At 38.6% G+C, this 18,912-nt stretch overlaps 1 protein-coding gene across 1 annotated transcript in view; it reads left to right on the forward strand.

The window, feature by feature from the left end:
* The window catches only part of PRKCI (protein kinase C iota), a 55,249-nt gene that overhangs the window by 22,098 nt on the left and 14,239 nt on the right, over positions 1-18,912 (forward strand). The window contains exons 2-11 of the mRNA XM_026649922.2: positions 1,859-1,980; positions 6,423-6,512; positions 9,022-9,072; positions 11,107-11,192; positions 13,247-13,387; positions 14,591-14,645; positions 17,257-17,315; positions 17,717-17,893; positions 18,388-18,485; positions 18,648-18,741. Coding sequence (XP_026505707.1) covers positions 1,859-1,980; positions 6,423-6,512; positions 9,022-9,072; positions 11,107-11,192; positions 13,247-13,387; positions 14,591-14,645; positions 17,257-17,315; positions 17,717-17,893; positions 18,388-18,485; positions 18,648-18,741 — 973 coding nt within the window. The remainder of the gene's footprint in view (positions 1-1,858; positions 1,981-6,422; positions 6,513-9,021; positions 9,073-11,106; positions 11,193-13,246; positions 13,388-14,590; positions 14,646-17,256; positions 17,316-17,716; positions 17,894-18,387; positions 18,486-18,647; positions 18,742-18,912) is intronic.

Raw genomic sequence — 18,912 nt, forward strand, 5'->3', positions numbered from 1 at the left:
GGGGGCTAAGGGCTTCTGCCCTGTGGTGGGACTCTGGGCTTCAGCTGTGGGGCAGCGGGGCTCTGGGCTTCTGCCCCACAGACCCCTGAAACTGGCTCATGGACCCCAAGAGGGCTGCGGCTTTCTGGTTGAGAAGTGCTGGTTTACGCCACACTGCATCAGGCTGAAGTCAAGGTTTGAAAATATTTACTGGAGCTGCACTCTGAACAGTCTGGCTGAATTTAAGCCCTGATTATACCAGTATAGACTTAAACTGAAAAAAAGCCAGTCTTATTCCAGGTTTCAGAGTAGCAGCTGTGTTAGTCTGTATCCGCAAAAAGAACAGGAGTACTTGTGGCACCTTAGAGACTAACAAATTTATTAGAGCATAAGCTTTCGTCTTATTCCAGAATATCTTAAACTGCTTCTGAAAGGACATAATTTAAACCAGAAAAGGCACACTGTTTTATACCAGAGTAAGTGTGTCCACTCAAGCAGTTATACTGGCATAACTTCAGTGGTTTAAATGCACACCCTACTTTGTACCAGTATAACTTTTCTGGGTAGACAAGTCCTCAGACTGGGGCCACGTTGTACTAAGTACCATAGATTGTTCCAGTCATGAAGAGTTTATGGTCTAAACAAGGCAGAAAAAGGGTAGCAGAAGGTGATGGCTTAAAAATTTCATGTTAGATCATTAATATATAGAAACCACCCACTTACTTCCACAATTTATGTTTGTGGTTGCAGTGCTATTAGTTGCTGGTCATTTTAATAAAAATACTTGGCTTCTCTGGGATTGCAGGTAGAGCTTTGTTACAATACCACCACTGTTTTCTACCCCAGATCTTCACTATCAATGGCTCATGTAATTTTTTCTTACATATTTTTCCTGCTACTCCCCTTTCTCCTGAAACACGCTTGTTTTGTTTTGTTCCTCCATCTGTGTTCCTGTTCTTTGCTTCACTGCTTTATGCTTTTTTTTCCCCCCAAGCTGCTTACAATACTTGGAGCTGGTTTCCCACCTATCTGATAGGTTAGCCATTTCAGATACCTTCTTAGAACCCACTTACTTCATGAATCCTTCATTTGCTGGCCTCCTGCCCAGTTATTACTGGAACTGTTAATGTTTTGTTTCGTCTGTCAGTAGTAGCTCAAGAAGTAGGGGTGGTGATTTCTTCTGTCTTGTCAATTGCCATGTACATCTACAGACTATATGAACATTTCATAACTTGTTACACATTTGTTGCAGAAAGAATTTATAGATTTTATTTCAGTATAATATACATTCATGAAACAAACAAGCTTCTTAATGTACTGCTTACCTAACCTTAACAGTTTTGTTTGTTTGTTTTTGTTTTTTTCTTCCTAGCTATAAATTGTAGCATTTCCCTCTTCTCAATCCAGCTTCTGTTGGTACTGATTACTTGCATGTATAGCTAAAATCTGTCTTGTTCTATTAAGTGATTGGTGTTTTAATGATGTAGCATGCATGTTTGAATGATATAGCATGGTGCGATACATCTTAATCTTTCAAAAGTAGATGATTATTCTTCCAGTTTTCAAACAGGTAATAAAAATCATTTTGAAGCCCAGGTTTTAAATTGCAGAAAATAAACCGGAGTGCTTATTAATTCTGTTTTAATGGCTTACAAAGGCCAAATTATTTCCCTAGCACTGGTGTATTCATGTTACACATGTCTTAAAACAGATAAGAGTACAAGGAAGCACTTTAGTATGATCAACTTTTTTGGGAGACTTTTTTGGCATTGGCAAACAAAAAGCAGTAGAGTTCAGGAAATGAACATCTCTGTAGTCCTGCATACAACATTGTAGTTTCTGAGTTTGAATAATTTTGTTAAACTTATTTCTCATTCAGGGACATCATGATAACCTATTTTGAACCTTCCATCTCGTTTGAAGGACTGTGTAATAAGGTTCGAGACCTGTGCTTCTTTGACAATGAACAACTCTTCACTATGAAATGGATTGATGAAGAAGGTAAAGTGACATCAAGTAGTTTTGTCTTGTGGAAATTTAGATCTCCATCCTTCTTCTCTTACATAAATTAAGAAGGTGTAACTGAGTTCAGAAGACAACCAGTCATCCCTTTCTTCTGTAAACTTATTTTCTTAATGAAAGTATTTATTTAAAAAACATCCATTATGGTGGCATCTGGATTCTATACTAAATAATTAGTTCCAAACAAAAAACATAATAACCTTGAATTCATAGCCAACACTAAGATCAAATGTTGCAGAACCTACGCATCCTCCCTTCCTCCAACCCTAGTCTTAAACTATATGGAAATGTTCTTAAGCATTTTATCCACAATGTCTTAATGTAACATTCAAATCCTATTGCAGTCAAAGAGACCCCCCCCCACCATTGTTTTCTGTGAGCTGTCAATCAGACCCTTTGACTCCCCCTTATTTCTTCAGGGGAGAAGAGTGGTCCTGTAGAATGAAGGAACAGTAGTAACAGTGTTCAGCACATAAATCTTTGAGGAGCAGACTTGTAGAGCAGTAATATACCTCTACCATTATACTGATGTGGAAACTTTATTATGAGTGCTGCTTCCATGCTAGGGACGGATACTAGTGACTATGACTACAAATAATTTTCTGTGTTCTTTTTAAAGAGAAACGGACTCTGTGCACAAATATCTACAGCTGTATGTACAAACTAAATAGATATTTCCATTTTGAAGAGAGGGCCTGAAAAACCTTCCCCTTCCCTCACCCCCCGTGCCCCCAAATGTGCAAAGGGAATAGTTTAACTTCTGCATATAAGGAATTTACTTGGAACTTAATTTTTGTACTCAATCTGAATTGTAATATTGGTATCTTCTGCCAACGGTCTTTATCCCTATCCTAAGTTAGAGAAGGGTGAAAAATTGGGCTTATTAATGGTGCTGTGGTTATGTTGAAATCTTTTAGTTTCATATGTTATGTACCTTAGTACATAAAGGGTGGGATTTTTCAAAAGCGTTCAGCATTGGCCTGACCACTGACTTCACTGGGAGCAAAGTTCGTCCAATGCTGATTGCTTTTGAAAATCTCATCCATATGTACTAAGTATAGCTCTTCAGTATACATTGTTTGCCTGCCTGCCTGCCAAAGAGAATCCTTAGTCATGTTAGTTTTCCTAGAAACTTGTAATTTAGTTTATTGCACAAAAATTCCTTTCCCAAAGCTTTTTAAAAAAACCTTCAATACAGCTTATTTATACTAGTATGTAAACTGACAGCTTATAATGCACATGCTTTTACTTTCAATTATTTTAGACTAAATTATTCATGCTTGTTGGGGATATAATACAGGAAATATAGTGTTTAATAAGCAAGCAGTGAAACTATGGCTTAAAACTGCCTGTTGAGTAAACAGTTTTATTGGAGTCACACACACTTACGCGATTTTTTTTCTTTGTTTGTTACTAGGTCTAATTTTTTTAGCTCTTGTAAAATAAAAAGCTTGATGCATTGTAACTTCTATTTTTTTTCACACAGGAAGCTAGACCTACCTTAGCTGCTAAATGAGGAATTCAAAATGAGTATTTCTAAAGGGTTTATGAATGCATACTGTTATACAATTCATTACTTCCAACTTTCTTTGAATGCATACAAAACAGCAAATGTTGATGTTGCTCCTGAAAGGATACTTGCTGCTTATTCCCTGTAAAATCCATCTCCTTTTTTTTGTTGTTTTTTTCCTCCCTTCATGACTTTGTTCATATGTGCTCTTACGAGATTTCCTCTACTTATTTAATAGCACTTAATTGAATAATCTGCCATGATTCTTAGTGTTGGGAGCACACAGCTGAAATCTGTAGGTCATGTCAGAGCGAGCATAATTTTTTTCAGAAAAATTTACTCACTGTTAATGCTCTATTAGTCTCTCACTCTAGACCTTGGGTGTATACGAGCGGATGGGTGACCTATTTATGTTGTGGTGCAATAAGTCGTCATGCCCTTTTGTGAATGAACATTTTTATTGTTCCCTTTAGAGTTTAAAGGAAAGATTGCGTGAATGTGGTGGAGAGGACAGCATGTTGTATTTCCTTGGCACACCTAGAAAAAGCTTAGTACAGGTTCCTAGAATGAAACTTCTATCTCAAGCATTATAGGCATTAAATCTACTTAGAGAGATTTAATAGCATCTGCCCATTCACTTTTTGTATTTTTGAAACCTGTGCCACAGTTCTCTGTTCCTGTTTGGTGGTAGAAAAACTGGTTTGGTTGATGTTGCAACACCATTGAATAAAACTAGTTGCTCCTTTTTTTTTTAAGCCTCTGGAGCACATGCATTTATGCAGAGAGTGGGCAGTTCCATGTCCCACAGAGGAACTAATTTCTCACATTGGATGTAGTGAGACATGACAAAATCTGGCTTTAAAGAGCCTATAAATTATTTTAGTCTTGACAGATCATAGCTTGCAGGAAAGAGGAAGTTTAAGCTCTCTGTTTTAACACTTGCTGCCAAAACATTTTAGTAGGTGATCACTAACAACAAAATTGCAAAGGGTAGAGACATTAAATGCCATATCAGTGATAAAATATAGTCAAATCCACATTTTCTGTAGGTAAGTGTAAGGCAAAAAATGGTCAGGTCAGTTTTGTCTTGCAGTGAACGATTTATGCCCTTTCTGTTCTCTTACAATAGCTAATTAGTCCTTGTACAATTGTGTTAACATTCGTATTACTGATTTGCCAATGACATTGCATTCTCATACATTTGAAGCAACTAGTCATGTTAGTAATATGAAGTTTATATAGCTTTTCTAATCTTCAAAGCGTTTTAAAAATGTTAACTGATATTCTCAAGGACATTGTGAAGTAGATGAATATTGTCCAAATTTCTCAAATGTGGAATCTGAGAGAGAGCCTGTAACTTGCCTATAGTTCACAAACAAATCTGTCAGAACCAAGACCAGAACTCAGGAGCTCCTGGCTCAGAGTCCTGTACTTGGCCTATCTAACTTGATTTTTCCCATAGTGTTAGGCCTTAGTTATAAGAGAGTTTCGATAGTTTAACTTAAGATGTTGGATTAGTCACACTGGTGCAAACCTCTATGTGGGCTCTTATTTCTTTAAGAGAAAGCTAAATCAGAATAAGCCATCTCTGTACATAAATAAGAGTATGCACACAGATATTTGCACCAGGGTAAGTAATCTATCACTTTTAGTTAAACCAGTGCAACTTTACCATGTAGACAAGGCCTTAGATTGGTTCTAAGTGCTGGTGTGTGATGATTTTTTTTCCTTTTCAAAGATTTAGAAAAGGCTGCCTTTATTAAGAATAAACCTCATTCAGCTGTGATTCATGCTGCAAAAGTTAGGGCAAATAGTCCCTTGTGGGCAAAGGGAGGGAGAACAACTACACATCTATCATCCTTCAGATTTTGGGTTTAAGACTATCGTTCATTTTCTATCTTCATCCAGGTTAATCTGAGGAAAGTACTAGAGTATTAGCAGCCTGTTTTTTTTCACTTTAAGATTTTGTGTTTGATAGAAATGATGGAGAAAATATAAAGGCAAAGTGAACCCAGTTTTAACATTGTGCATTTATGAAATATTAGAATGTGTGTAATCTTGAGCAAAAGCTTATTAATCTCGTGGTGAAATAGTACATACTCAAGCTTGTGAACCCCCAAACCACTCAATATTTGAGAGCTTTAGTGTGCCTGCCTCTTACTGGGCATCCCTTTTGAGGCTGAGGCAGCCCTGATTCTGATGGAAGTTGGAAATAGTTCAATCTGGGGGGGGGGGGGGGGGAAGACACCAATTTGTTGAAGAATGATCTAGAGATAGCAGACAGCCTTCCTATGGGATTCATAGCTCCCTTGAAAGTAATGCTGTGCTACAGGTACAATAATCTCTTCTAGCATCATAGACACCAGATGTATGTGCAGGAACAACATGATGTTTAAGAAAGAAACTCGCGGTTTGTCTACACAGTGCCAGTACTGTTTGAAACATGACCACATCAGTGCGCACTAGGGAACTTTTAGTGCACACCAGCAGGGCCCACATGTACAGTTAGTGCATGACACACTAGTGCACACTGAAGTTTACATCCCAGTTGGTACACACTAATGCACAGTGTAGACAAGCTCTCAGATCTGTAGCTCACATTTAGTCCTACCTAGTCTGAATGGGTGTGATGACAGGTCATGTGTGTAAAGACTTGTAAGTCAAAGTAGTTACTGTGAAAATAGGTCTTAAATTCTTATCTATCCTGGAAGGAGTTCAGATGCTGTCTCTGGAATATGAGTCTTTCAGAATGACTGTTGAAATATTAATATTAGCCTCTAATATTAATATTTCAATCTGGATACTAGCATAAATATTCATAGTATTACTGTGATTTGAAATTAATTGTCGTTAGTCTTGGGAAGACTCCATAACAGTGCTGTATTCTAAAATTGAATTGATTCTTTTTTAGGAGACCCATGCACAGTTTCTTCTCAGCTGGAGTTAGAGGAAGCCTTTCGGTTGTATGAACTAAACAAGGATTCAGAGCTTCTAATTCATGGTAGGATAGAACTTTGTCTTTCTCCTTACACGCATGGGCCAATACATGTTCTTTTCTATATACGGTGGTATTTTATGGCCTCTCTCATAATCTGAATACTGAGGATCCTTCTCTATTTTGCACTTTTCTCCATCTCAAACATCAAAGCCTCATATGGCATTCAATGGCCTTGTGGCAAAAAACTGCCCCAAACTCCCATTGTAGTATGTCAGCACTTCCTTAATTGAGGGATACATCTCATTGTACTACATTAAATACACAAAAATGGAAGATGGAGGGTCTGATCATCACCACTGCTTGCCTGTTTATATTCACAGGAGACAGAGAGATGTATATCATGCAACGTCCTAACATATGTTTCCTGTTCAGTGCTTTAGAGGAGGGGTTGTATTATTAGGAAAAACAAATTTCACTTAGCTCCATTCACAATCCCAAACTAGCTTTTTGTTAAACTTTAAATTCTTCACAAAGTTATAGGTCACCCGAGAAATGGTGTTAGTATGTGCCACAGAGTATTAGGCCCCTGCTTCAATGAAAGGTGAGACAGCCCCAAAGTTCAATGCCAGTCTGCTTGGAAGGAAGGGAAAGTATCTTCATAGTCCTGGATTTGGGAATCTATTTATTTCTGTGCACATGAGCAAGAATCATAACTTCTAACTCCAGTCATACTTGGTTATTACTGTTGTCCTAATTACTGTTTCTATTTTCTGTTTTGTTTTTCAAGATTCCTAAAATGATGGATCTTTCTACCATTCTAGGACAGAATTCCTAATGCTAATCATCTTCACTATGTGACGGCATGGGGGAGAGGGAAAATTCCATGTACTTAATGTAGTATCTGGCATTCACTTCTGAGAGTGTCTGTCTGTAGGACAAGAAGTAATGGGCTTAATCTGCAGCAAGGGAGATTTTGGTTAGCTATTAAGAAATTGCAAACTGTAAATGTAGTTTAAGCTCTGGAATAGGCTTCTGGGGAGGTTGTGGAATCTCCATCATTGACGGTTTTTAAGAATCTTTCAGGGATGGTCTAGATTTAATTAGTCCTGCCTGAATGCAAAGAGATGGACTTCTCAGGATCCCTTCTAGTTTCCACTTAGTTCAAATAGATCATTACCCAAGTCTTTGCATACATGGTGACATACTGTAATACAGTGGCTCTCAACCTTTCCAGACTACTGTACCCTTTTCAAGAGTCTGATTGGTCTTGTGTACCCCTGAGTTTCCCCTCACTTAAACTACTTGCTTACAAAATAAGACATAAGAATACAAAAGTGTCACCGCACACTTACTGAAAAATTACTTTTCTCATTTTTATCATATAATTATAAAATCAATTGGCATATAAATATTGTACTTACATTTCAGTATATAGAGCAGTATAAACAAGTTATCTGTATGAAATTTTAGTTTGTACTGTTTTCGCTAGTGCTTTTTATGTAGCCTGTTGTAAAACTAGGCAAATATCTAGATGAGATGGCATACCCTCAGGAGTACACGTATCCCTGGTTGAGAACCACTGCTGTAATATGCTTTCCCTTCTACCTTGACTCCACTTCAGTTGTGACAGGCTGAAGTGATTAAACTAGCACCATGTCTAACTCTGCTCAGTGGTCTACACTAGTGCTTCCTCTGTTACTATTTCCAGTGTAGAGTCCCAGGTGCTCGGCAAACTGAGAAAAGTACTAGTGTAGGCAAGACCATAAATGCCTGGCTATTAAAACACCATAATGTGGGGTATTTATGGTTGAGGTTCCCAAACGCGGGTCCATCGCCTGTGGGTGGTCTGTAGAGAGCTGGCTGGTTACGTGGTGCTGGCTTCTCAGTTACTGTTGCTCAGTTACCTTATTTGACATATTAAAAAATACACTAAACAATTTCCTAATGTTACTTTGCCACGTAGGCAACTGCTGTAGCTGCCACCTGGACACTACAACTAAAAATGAGTTGAGAAGTAGCCATCAAAATCTGTTACAATGTAGTTCATCTTATAGAAAAAGTTTGGAAAGTCTGATCTATAGATTTGGTAGCAATACAGCCTCTTCTGATGAGTACTTGAAGCCAGTTTGTGTCCATGATAATATCAGATGAACAAACTTGCATTAATCATTCATGTTCTTGTGAGGGAGATATTGTAATCCCCATTTTACATGAGGAAATGACGCCAGAATGGTGGTTACTTGCCAAAGGTCACAGAAGAAGTCAGGATAGTCTTAGAATGTGGAAGTTCCTGGCTCCAATTCTTTGCTTAAGCCTAGTCTCTAGCATAGCAAGAGGTCTGCAGTGGACTTTTTCAGTACCGGGTGGCTTACAGAATGCAGGAGACCTCTCAGGCAGTTGTTTAAAAGAGCCTTTTTCAAGGAACCTCATTGGCTGTACACCATGGATCTTACATTGACCTTGTTTCTTCCCAGATGATGCAAGTACTTTTTGTAACTGTTGTATATCTTGAAAATGTATCTTTATATCTGAAGTAAAAGATTAATCTGGAGCATTACTGTTTACCTTACAGTGTTCCCTTGTGTACCAGAAAGGCCTGGCATGCCTTGTCCAGGGGAAGATAGTAAGTAGGCATTTTTGTAAAAGAAATACTTTCTGTAAATGGTCATTGCACGGCTATCCAATAACACAAACTGAACTGATTAAAATAGTAGCTTTTTGTTTTTCCTCTTGATAAGCTTTGATATAGAACCTATCTAAGAAATTGAAACTGAAATGTGGCTATTACTCTTCTCGACAGGCTATCTGGTTTTCCCCAAGGGTGAATAGCCATGATGACTAACAGTGCTGTCCAGTCTTATTAGCTGAAATGGCCAAAAATCAAACTACATTTCAGGCACCTTTCAGGCCTTCTCCCATTGCTGTCTTTCCATGGACTCTGAAAATTGTATATGGTGCTGAAAATGCTTTACAATTCAATGAAATGGTGGAAGAGGGAGTTACTGTAACCTCTTAAATTATACTCTTGAGAATTCCTAGTCATGCCAATTGAAATTACTATTTCTATTAAGATTGGATTTGCCCAGATAACTTTTGAATGGATTATGCAGCTCGGGGTGGCAGGGGCTTTCCTTCCCCATGCTCCCCAATCTATTTGATTTTACAATGGTTTGCATTCAACCGTTGCTCTTAAATTAAGGTTGCAAACCTGCCCATTCATCCTTGGATGTGGTCCCACCAGGTCAGGCTTGTCATGTTCATAAGGCAGTGTGAGGAATCTTGCAGTGTTGCTATAGTGACATACCTCTTCTCTGACACCACAGAAGACAAGTCTCCCAGAGATTGGGACTTTCACACACATTCCTACACAGGTTACAGAAAACTAGGAGTTTCTTGTATTTTTGCAGTTAGCTTCCTGTGCTGGCATACTCTCATGAGAACCAATTCAAACCTTTACAACAGAAGTAAACCCACTTGATGCAAGTTGCATGTTTTCATCCAGCATGAACTTGTTCAAATTTTTGTGCTGGAAGGCACATTGAGTTAATATTGTAGGTCTTGCTGCACTCAAAGTTGTGCTGTGTTTTGTCACTCCAGGATAAGCATTTATCTCATTTGTAACCACTCATGCCTCTTTGTATTACTTGCTCCTGCTTGCTCCCTAACATGACAATTTTCTTTTACATGTCTGCTTCTCTTGGACAGCTACCATTTTGCTGGTTGAATATTTGTAGTCCTCGTCAGCAGTAATGAAGTGTCATGTTTTTGTCTTCCTGGGTACAGCAGTGGTTGTCATTTTATAGACTCAATTCAGCTGCTGCTCTTGAAATTTGAGGTCGTTACCCAACTGTTGCTAACTAGTTAGTTCTCTACTAGCCCTTAAGAAAAGCCTCAGCTTTAACTTGGGGGCTTAAAGCTATAAAAAGGCATGCTATTGGTACAAATTTTGTATAGAAAAGTAGCTATATTTTTAGCTATCAAGATATCGACACTGCATTTGTTAGCATGGTATCGGAGTCCCTGATAGATTGAAACACATTTAAAATTATTTGATTTGCTTGACTATACACATGGAGAGTAAGTGTGACACCAGTCAGTTTTTTAAAAACTGGCATTGCCAAATCATAAGTGGGTTTGAAAAACAACTTAAGATGCAGTTCTGTGTGGTTCAGTGTTAATCCATTGAGTTCCTAATGTGGTACTGCCAGTGCAAAATGCATTGTGTGTTGGCAGCTGTGGGCCTAAAGTATCAGGGGATTATAGTGCAGCAAAGCAAGTGTAAATCAAGGCAATCCTCTTTATTCTTTCAATTTAAATAAAATAGTTGCTTTTTTATTCAAATATTTGTAATACCTGGACAATCTCCCTTCTCTTGCTCAGTCTTGAATGCTTTTAGACAATAGCAATTATTTGTAATTACCATCAGTGTTTGGGGGTTTTGATTGGTGGGGGCAGCACTCACCTCAGTGAAGAGGTTTTAGAGTCCCAAACTGTAGTTTCTGTTCATGGCAAGACATTCCCATTGACATCAAATTCTGCTGGAGTTGAGAATTACAGGATTGGGCCCTTTATTTGTAAATTAGTGTGTATAAAGTGTCTATGAATATGGTGTAATGTTCACACTTGCATGGATATAATTGTATTTTACTTATCTTAGAATCCATTTATCGTCGTGGTGCCCGGCGGTGGCGGAAGCTCTATTGTGCAAATGGTCATACTTTCCAAGCTAAGCGATTTAACAGGGTAAGACTTTCTGTGGGTAGTTGAATGCAACGTTAAAACCTTGATGCACTGTCCTTCTCTTCTGTAGTTGTACTATTACTGCCTCCAAAGATTAAAATGTAGATTGTCTAGAGAAAATGGACTTTGCCCTCAGTATATCAAATAAGGTGGTTCCTTTTATATAAGTTCTGATAACCAGAAAGTATACTGAAGTAACTCAAGTTTACATTTCTAGCTTCAACACCTCTTTTATTTGTCTATAGTATGAGTAGTTTGTTTTTTTAACTTAATCTATAGCATTTGGTCTTTTGATAACCCTGTGCTTTCAGTAAAATTTGCCACTTGGGCTATCTAAATGTTACACACTTAAATAGGTAAATTATAACCCAAATTCACTGATTATTTTTTTTTTAATCCAAAGCACACCAAAAAAACCTACTTCTTATATCAACAGTACATAACACTGATAGTATTTTTAATATTGTTTGCAGAGGTTAGATGCCAGCACTGATTTTAAATGGCTGTGAGCTGGCAGACCACTCTGGGTACTGAGCTCCCAATAGGCATTGTCAGTGTTTTGAGCTCTAGGAACAAACAAGTTTGAGTCACTTGTGTTACAGGGAGTTCTCTTTATGGTTTTGCAAGTAAGAACTGAGGTGTTCAGCCAGCCTCCATATGCTGGAGTAGGAGCAATCAGAAGTAACAAGCATGTATTTGTCATATTAACTGTAAGAAATTAGGTACTTTTTTCAGATTTGTTTAAAACATTTAACAAGGTGTAAGAAAATTTGCAATGTGTAATGAGTAGTATTTGTATAATACAGGTCCATACACAATATATCTTCTCCACCTTCACCACTGGACTCATTAAAAACATGGAATTTCTCTCCAACTCCCTCCTTGACCCTCTCCAAATCTGGTTTCTGCTCTTCGTTCCACTGAAGCAGCTCTTTCCAAAGGCTCTTGAGTGACCTCTAACTAGCCGCCTCTATGGTGGTTTATCTCCAGTTGATTTGTTAGCGTCATTTTGTGGATTGTCATTTTGTGGATTGCCCAAAGCTCAGTCTTTGAGGCCCTCCTATAAACACCTCTAAGTGTACTGAAACTGCTGCTTTGTTAATAGTTTTATTGCTACCTTGTGCTCCTCCTCTATTATATCCATTTTACTCCTGGGGGGAGTTCTTCACCAAAAAAACCCTCTGCGCACAATATTTTAAAATTCTGCATATTTTGTTTGCCAAAATAACACAATATAATTATGCTAGTGACCGGTATTTTTGAAATAAATTACCAAAATAATTGAAAACAAGTATGTCTGTAATAATACAGACAACAACAAAAATTCAGGAAATGTTGTTTGACTGTTTTCTTACTAGGCATATTAATACAGAACTTTGAGTAGTAATTCATTTCAACTGCAATACAGAAATGTATTTCCTACACCCCTCAAAAGCAGTGCAAAGGGAGTCAAGGATAATGAGGGCTCCGGCTTGGGGTGTGGTCTCTGGGGTGGGGCCGGAGATGAGGGGTTCAGGGTGCAGGAGGGGGCTAGGGGTTGGGGCCAAGGGGTTTGAAGTGTGGGAGAGGGCTCCAGGCTAGGGCCCTTTGTGTTCTACTGCAGAGGTTCTCAATCTTTTTGTTAGTCCCCGTCCCCCCCCCCATGCTATAAAAACTCCACTTCCCATCTGTGTCACAACTATTTTTTTCTGCATATAAATGCCAGAGCCGGTGTTAGGGGGTAGCAAGCAGGACAATTGCCCGGAGCCCCATGCCACAGGGGCCCCCATGAAGCTACATGGCTCAGGCTTCGGCTTCAGCCCTGGGTGCAGGGCTCAGGGCCCCGGGCTTCAGCTCCATGCAGTGGGGCTTAGGCTTTCTGTCCTGGGCCCCAGCAAGTCTAATGCTGGCCCTGCTTGGCAGACCCCCTGAAATCTGCTCATGCCCCCCCACGGGGGCCTGGACTCTTGGTTGAGAACCACTGTTCTACTGTAATATAAACAATGAAAATGCTGCTGGTTGCTTCCCTGTTTTTAGTGTTCATTTTTAATCTGAATTTTGTTGATTTGTCCTCTTAGCGAGCTCATTGTGCCATCTGCACTGACCGAATTTGGGGTCTGGGGCGTCAGGGATATAAATGTATCAACTGTAAACTCCTTGTTCACAAGAAGTGCCACAAACTTGTCAACATTGAATGTGGCCGCCACGCACTACAACCAGTAAGTGAAATTGTTATCTAGTAACTATTCTGAAACAAAACTTTATAGCATAGTGGAATGGTAACTAGGGCAATGGTCCCCAAACTCTGCAATGCTGAGGACCTCAATGGCAATTGGACAGGAGCCTGATACCTGCACCCAACTTGCATATCTATATATAAAAAATAAATGTACACCCCTGCCTGTTGCTTGTATCTGTATCTTAATTGATGCTACTTACTACTTGTATAATGCTCTACATCTTCAAAATGCCATGGGGAGGGGGAAATGGTTCCTCACATATCACTGAGTGGGAAAGTATAGCTCCCATTTTACAGATGGAAAATTCTGAGGCACAGACGTTGCAGTTTGGCCAAAGCCACACAGCGAGTCAACTATGCTTAGCCCATTACATCATGATAACTAGGATTATCTGTCAGACATCATCAAAACATTGCAGATCAGTTTGTCTTCACCCTGCTATTAAAAAGGAGACAACTAAAGCCACATCTTAAGAATTCAATAGGCTGTATTTTGGGCATCCCTGAACTAGTCAAATGACTAGTAAGGCCATTTGAACTTTTCTTTGTCTTTCCCATTCCCACTGCTGTATTTTTCTCTACTGAAGTGGGTTGCTATTTCAGTATGTCTGAAGTATGAATAAATCTAGATCTATGTAGAATTAGTAGAATGGGTCCCAAGTAGTTGCCTTCTTCATAGTTTTCTGATGTACATTTTTTGTAGTGAGGATAATTAACCATTCAAACAATTTACCAAGATTCATTGTAGATTCATCACTGACCATTTTTAAATCAAGATTGGATGTTTTTTTTCTAAAAGATATGGTATTGGAATTATTTTGAGGATGTTCTATGGCCTTTGTATACAAGAGAGCAGACTATCACAATGGTCCCTTTTGGCCATGGAATCCATGAATCTGTGATAGCTATTTGAATTATGCCAATATGGATGGTGTTTAGTCTAACTTTTAAATTTTAACTAGGTTATGTTAATCAGATAAAGATCGTTTATGGTAGTCTAGTTTTTAAAGTAAAATGTGAAAGGAATAGGAACTGGAGTCCCCTGGTTAAACTTGGCTCTGTCTGAATCTCAGACTTGAAGGGACAAGTGCATCTGCTCTTCCATGTTCAGTCATAACAATATAGTTAATTGTTACAAACTGTAATAGGCAAGAAATGAACCATTACTGTGAACATTTTGTAGGAGCCTGTAATACCTATGGATCAGTCATCAGTGCACCCAGATAACATAGAACCAGGTAAGATGAATAAACGTATTTTTATATAAGGTTTCTGCAATTTCAAGTACTTTAAACAGAATTAATATATTATTTCAGAGTTGATTGATTTGTTAAATTTAAAACATTTCATGTGAACAAACAGAATAATTTTATGTAGTGTTGTTGTGGCCGTGTTGGTCCCAAGGTATTAGAGACACAAGGTAGGTGAGGTAATATTTTGTATTGGACTAACTTCTGTTGCTGAGAGACAAGCTTTTGAGCTACACAGAGTTCTTCCTCAGGTATGGGAAAGGTACTTAGGGATTGTCTTCATGTATAGCAGCACAGCTACACCAGTGGACCTGCGCCACTGTAGCACTTTAGTGAAGATGCTACTGTGCCTACGGGAGAGTTTCTCCCATCAGCGTAGTTAATCCATCTCCCTGAAGGTGGTAGCTATGTCAACAGGAGAAGCTCCCCCATCAACATAGCACGGTCTACACAGGGAGTAGGTTGTATAACTACGTTGCACAGGGGTGTGGATTTTTAACACCCCTGAGCGAAGTAGTTATATCGATCTAGGTCTGTAGTGTAGACCTGGCCGTAGAATGTTACGGCTAAATACAAGATCAAACAGATAGTGTAGCATAAGTAGTTAGAATATGTGCTAAGGGACCTTTGAAGGTGAAGTGGCCTATTAACACCCCTGTAGTCATAGGACAAAAAGGAGGGTTAACTGGTTAAAGGTTGTTGTAAGAAGCCATAAATCTGCTGTCTTAAGACCATGCTTCTTTTTAAAGTGTCTAGCAAAGTTATGAATTTAAGCTCCCAGGCTTGTCTTTTGAAAGTGTTGTGCAGGCTTTCCATTCAGGATGAGGACTGATAGGTCAGATAGAGTGATGAATTATTATGCATAAGGCTGCAAGTTTGTCACGGAGGTAAATTGATACAAGTCTGTCTTAATTTAGCCGAAAACTAGATGCAAGATGTATCTCCAGGCTAGGGCCCTGATTGGGTGATGTGGTGTTTGTTGTCTTTTATCATTTCTTGTGATAGTTCATTTGAGATCACAGTGATTGTTTGGTTTCACCCAAATAGTTGTTGTTGGGGCATTTAGTTCACTGGATGAGGTGTGCCATGTTGTGATAGGCATGTGTAGGACCCATGGATCTTGAAAGGTGTGTTGGGGGTGGTGTTGATTATTGTAGCAGTGGAGATGTCTGCAGGTTTTGCATCTGTTCTGGCAGGGCCTGGTGCAGCTTTGAGTTGGTGTGCCCTGGTCTGTGGGGAACTTGCTTCTGATGAGGTTGGGGCATTGTTTGAAGGCCAGAAGAGGAGGTTCAGGAAAGATTTTTATTTTTATTTTATTTTTTTTCAGGATGGGATTCCCATCATATATGGGTTTTGGCTGTTTGACTTCCCCATATGGGTTCAAGTGTGGGGTGGAAGGTGACAACTAGGGGTGTGCATTTGGAGGGGTTTTTATTTCTAAATTGAAGCAGGTTGTCTTGGGGTATTTCAGTGGAGCGTCCTTGTTTGGTAAAGGTGATTTTGAGTGTATTAAGGTGTATTCCCTGGACTTTCTCCTCAAAGCATATTCTGTGGTATCTGAGTGCCTGGGTGTAGATAACAGATTTCTTGGTATGTTTGGGTTGGTTACTGGATCTATGAAGGTAGCTGTCTGTATGGTTCCATTGTTGAAGCTCATTGTGTTGTCCAAGAACTTGATGCTAGCGTGGGAGTGTTCCAGAGAGAATTTAATGGGTGGGCGGTGGTGGTTGAAGTTGTGGTGGAAATTTGAGGGAGTTTGTCATCTGTCCAGAGCACAAAAATATCATCCATGTATCTCAGGTGTCTCATTGGTTTCATGGTACATTTGTGTGGGGTATCATAGCTTGTAATTTGATACTTGATGGGGACCCCATTTTGAAAAGCTATTAGGAAAACATCCCTGTTTTTAAGCCTGTTTATTTACATGCTTGTGCACAGATGTTTGTATTACACCTTAATCTCCTATCCTGCTGTTTAAATCAAAAGTTAAAGATGGAGAACAAATATTTCCCTATGTTTTAGATTTACACTTCTCTGTAAAGGGTAGCTCTTCAAAAGAATGTGGTGGTTGTGGTTTGATTTGTACAAAAACAGAGAATAAAGTTAACTAATAGTTAGCATCATGGCAATGTCTTTTATACAGAAAGCAAGTCAGAGGGGTAGCTAAGTAGGAATAGTAATCTTCACTTTCAAACTTGGATCTAGTCACTATTCTTACCAGTAAAACCAAAATTTACCAGACACTGTCTCTTTTTCTCTTTATTATTATCTGTCTGCAGAAATCAGTTTGCATCATCTGGGCTGATCTCATGCAATCATACATTTTAGAGGTTCAAATTTTTAACTTGCAGTCTTGTATTAATTATGAATGGGAGATGCTTAAACAATGTGGGGGTGAAATAGTGTCCAAAGCTTTTTAGTTGGTAAACCAACTTTTAAATCAATATACTCTTTTTTCTTAGAATATTTGCTGAAATCTTTTCTGCTACACTGTAATCCTCTCTATTTTTTTAAACTCCCATGCACAAAAATAGAGAATGTCTGTCCTTCATTTAATAGAGTGAACACCTTCATTTTTTTTTTTTGCTTGTTCTTTTAGTGATTCCATATAATCCTTCTAGTCATGAGAGCTTGGACCATGTTGGTGAAGAAAAAGAGGTAACGTGTTTTAGAGCAGTACACCTAATTATTCAAAAGTCTGGAAATCTTAGCAGTTTTAAATGATACTGAAACTTAGCACATAGTGACCTATGTACAGATTACCTAATTTAACTCCTGTACAAACTCAAGTTAGTCCATTTGTGAGACACAAAGTTTGTGATCAGACACAGAATTCAATATGCAGGTAAAACTTTAATATGAAACTGACAGGAGAGATTAAGCATTTTAAAGTACAAAGCTGTTCTTAAAAAAGGGGGCGGGATAATTATTAATTACTACTACAGCACAGTAAATGAACTATTTAAACCCCCAATATCCTAAAAAAAAAATCTGCAGTTACCAATATATTATAATATTGGCAAGGTTGCTCACTTGCGTTTAAAAATCTTTATTTATAGGCGATGAGTATTAGAGAAAGTGGCAAACCTTCCTCCAGTCTGGGCCTTCAAGATTTTGATCTGCTCCGAGTTATAGGAAGAGGTAGTTATGCTAAAGTACTACTGGTTCGATTAAAGAAAACGGAACGCATTTATGCAATGAAGGTTGTGAAAAAAGAACTAGTCAATGATGATGAGGTAAGCAATGTTTCTACCAATGGACTAAATAATTCTTCCTTTAGAAAGAACTTGCACATAGTACCCATAAGAACTAGATTTGAAACCTTACTGTAATCACACTATATATTATGCATAAGGCTGCAAGTTTGTCACGGAGGTAAATTGTTACAAGTCTGTCTTAATTTAGCTTAAAACTAGATGCAAGATGTAAACATTTCAGTGTGTCTGACTGCATTTCTTAGGGGAGGGGGGATAGCTCAGTGGTTTTGAGGATTGGCCTGCTAAACCCAGGGTTGAGAGTTCAATCCTTGAGGGGGCCACTTAGGGATCTGGGGCAAAATCAGTACTTGGTCCTGCTAGTGAAGGCAGGGGGCTGGACTCGATGACCTTTCAAGGTCCCTTCCAATTCTAGGAGATAGGATATCTCCATTAATGTATTTATTGGTGAAATACTATTTAAACTGTATGAAAGAAGACATTGTTTTCTAAGCTTGGGATGTTTTTATAAATAGGATATTGATTGGGTACAGACGGAAAAACACGTCTTTGAACAGGCTTCAAATCATCCTTTCCTTGTTGGACTACACTCTTGCTTCCAGACAGAAAGCAGGTAAGGTCAGAAACTAACAGAACAGAAGTGTCTATTTGTCACACTTCTTCGTGACATTTTTCATATTGGTAGGTATCCCAAAGGGCTATCCAAATATTGAATGCAGAATAATTACTAAAAACTATAGCACCATAAACATCTGTGGTGATTTGTAAACAAAAGGATTCTGAGAAGAAGGGAATTTGAAGGAGGCGTGCTTCATGAAGAAGGAAACTGTCCTAAGCACAGGAGACAGTATGATAGAAGAAAAAGCACAGTATAGGAGAAAAGAAGTAGAAGCATAGAGGATGAGAGGGAGTATGAAGAAATGAGAATAGATGTAATAGGGGATGAGGTTATATGAGGCCTCGATGAGGGAAAGGAGCTTGAATATGGTGCAGTTAAATAGGAAATGAATGAAGGAATTCAAAAAGGAGTGGTGAGGTGG

This window comes from Terrapene carolina, unplaced genomic scaffold, assembly GCF_002925995.2.
Source record: "Terrapene carolina triunguis isolate 2854851 unplaced genomic scaffold, T_m_triunguis-2.0 Scaffold88, whole genome shotgun sequence".
Lineage (NCBI taxonomy): Eukaryota > Metazoa > Chordata > Testudines > Emydidae > Terrapene > Terrapene triunguis.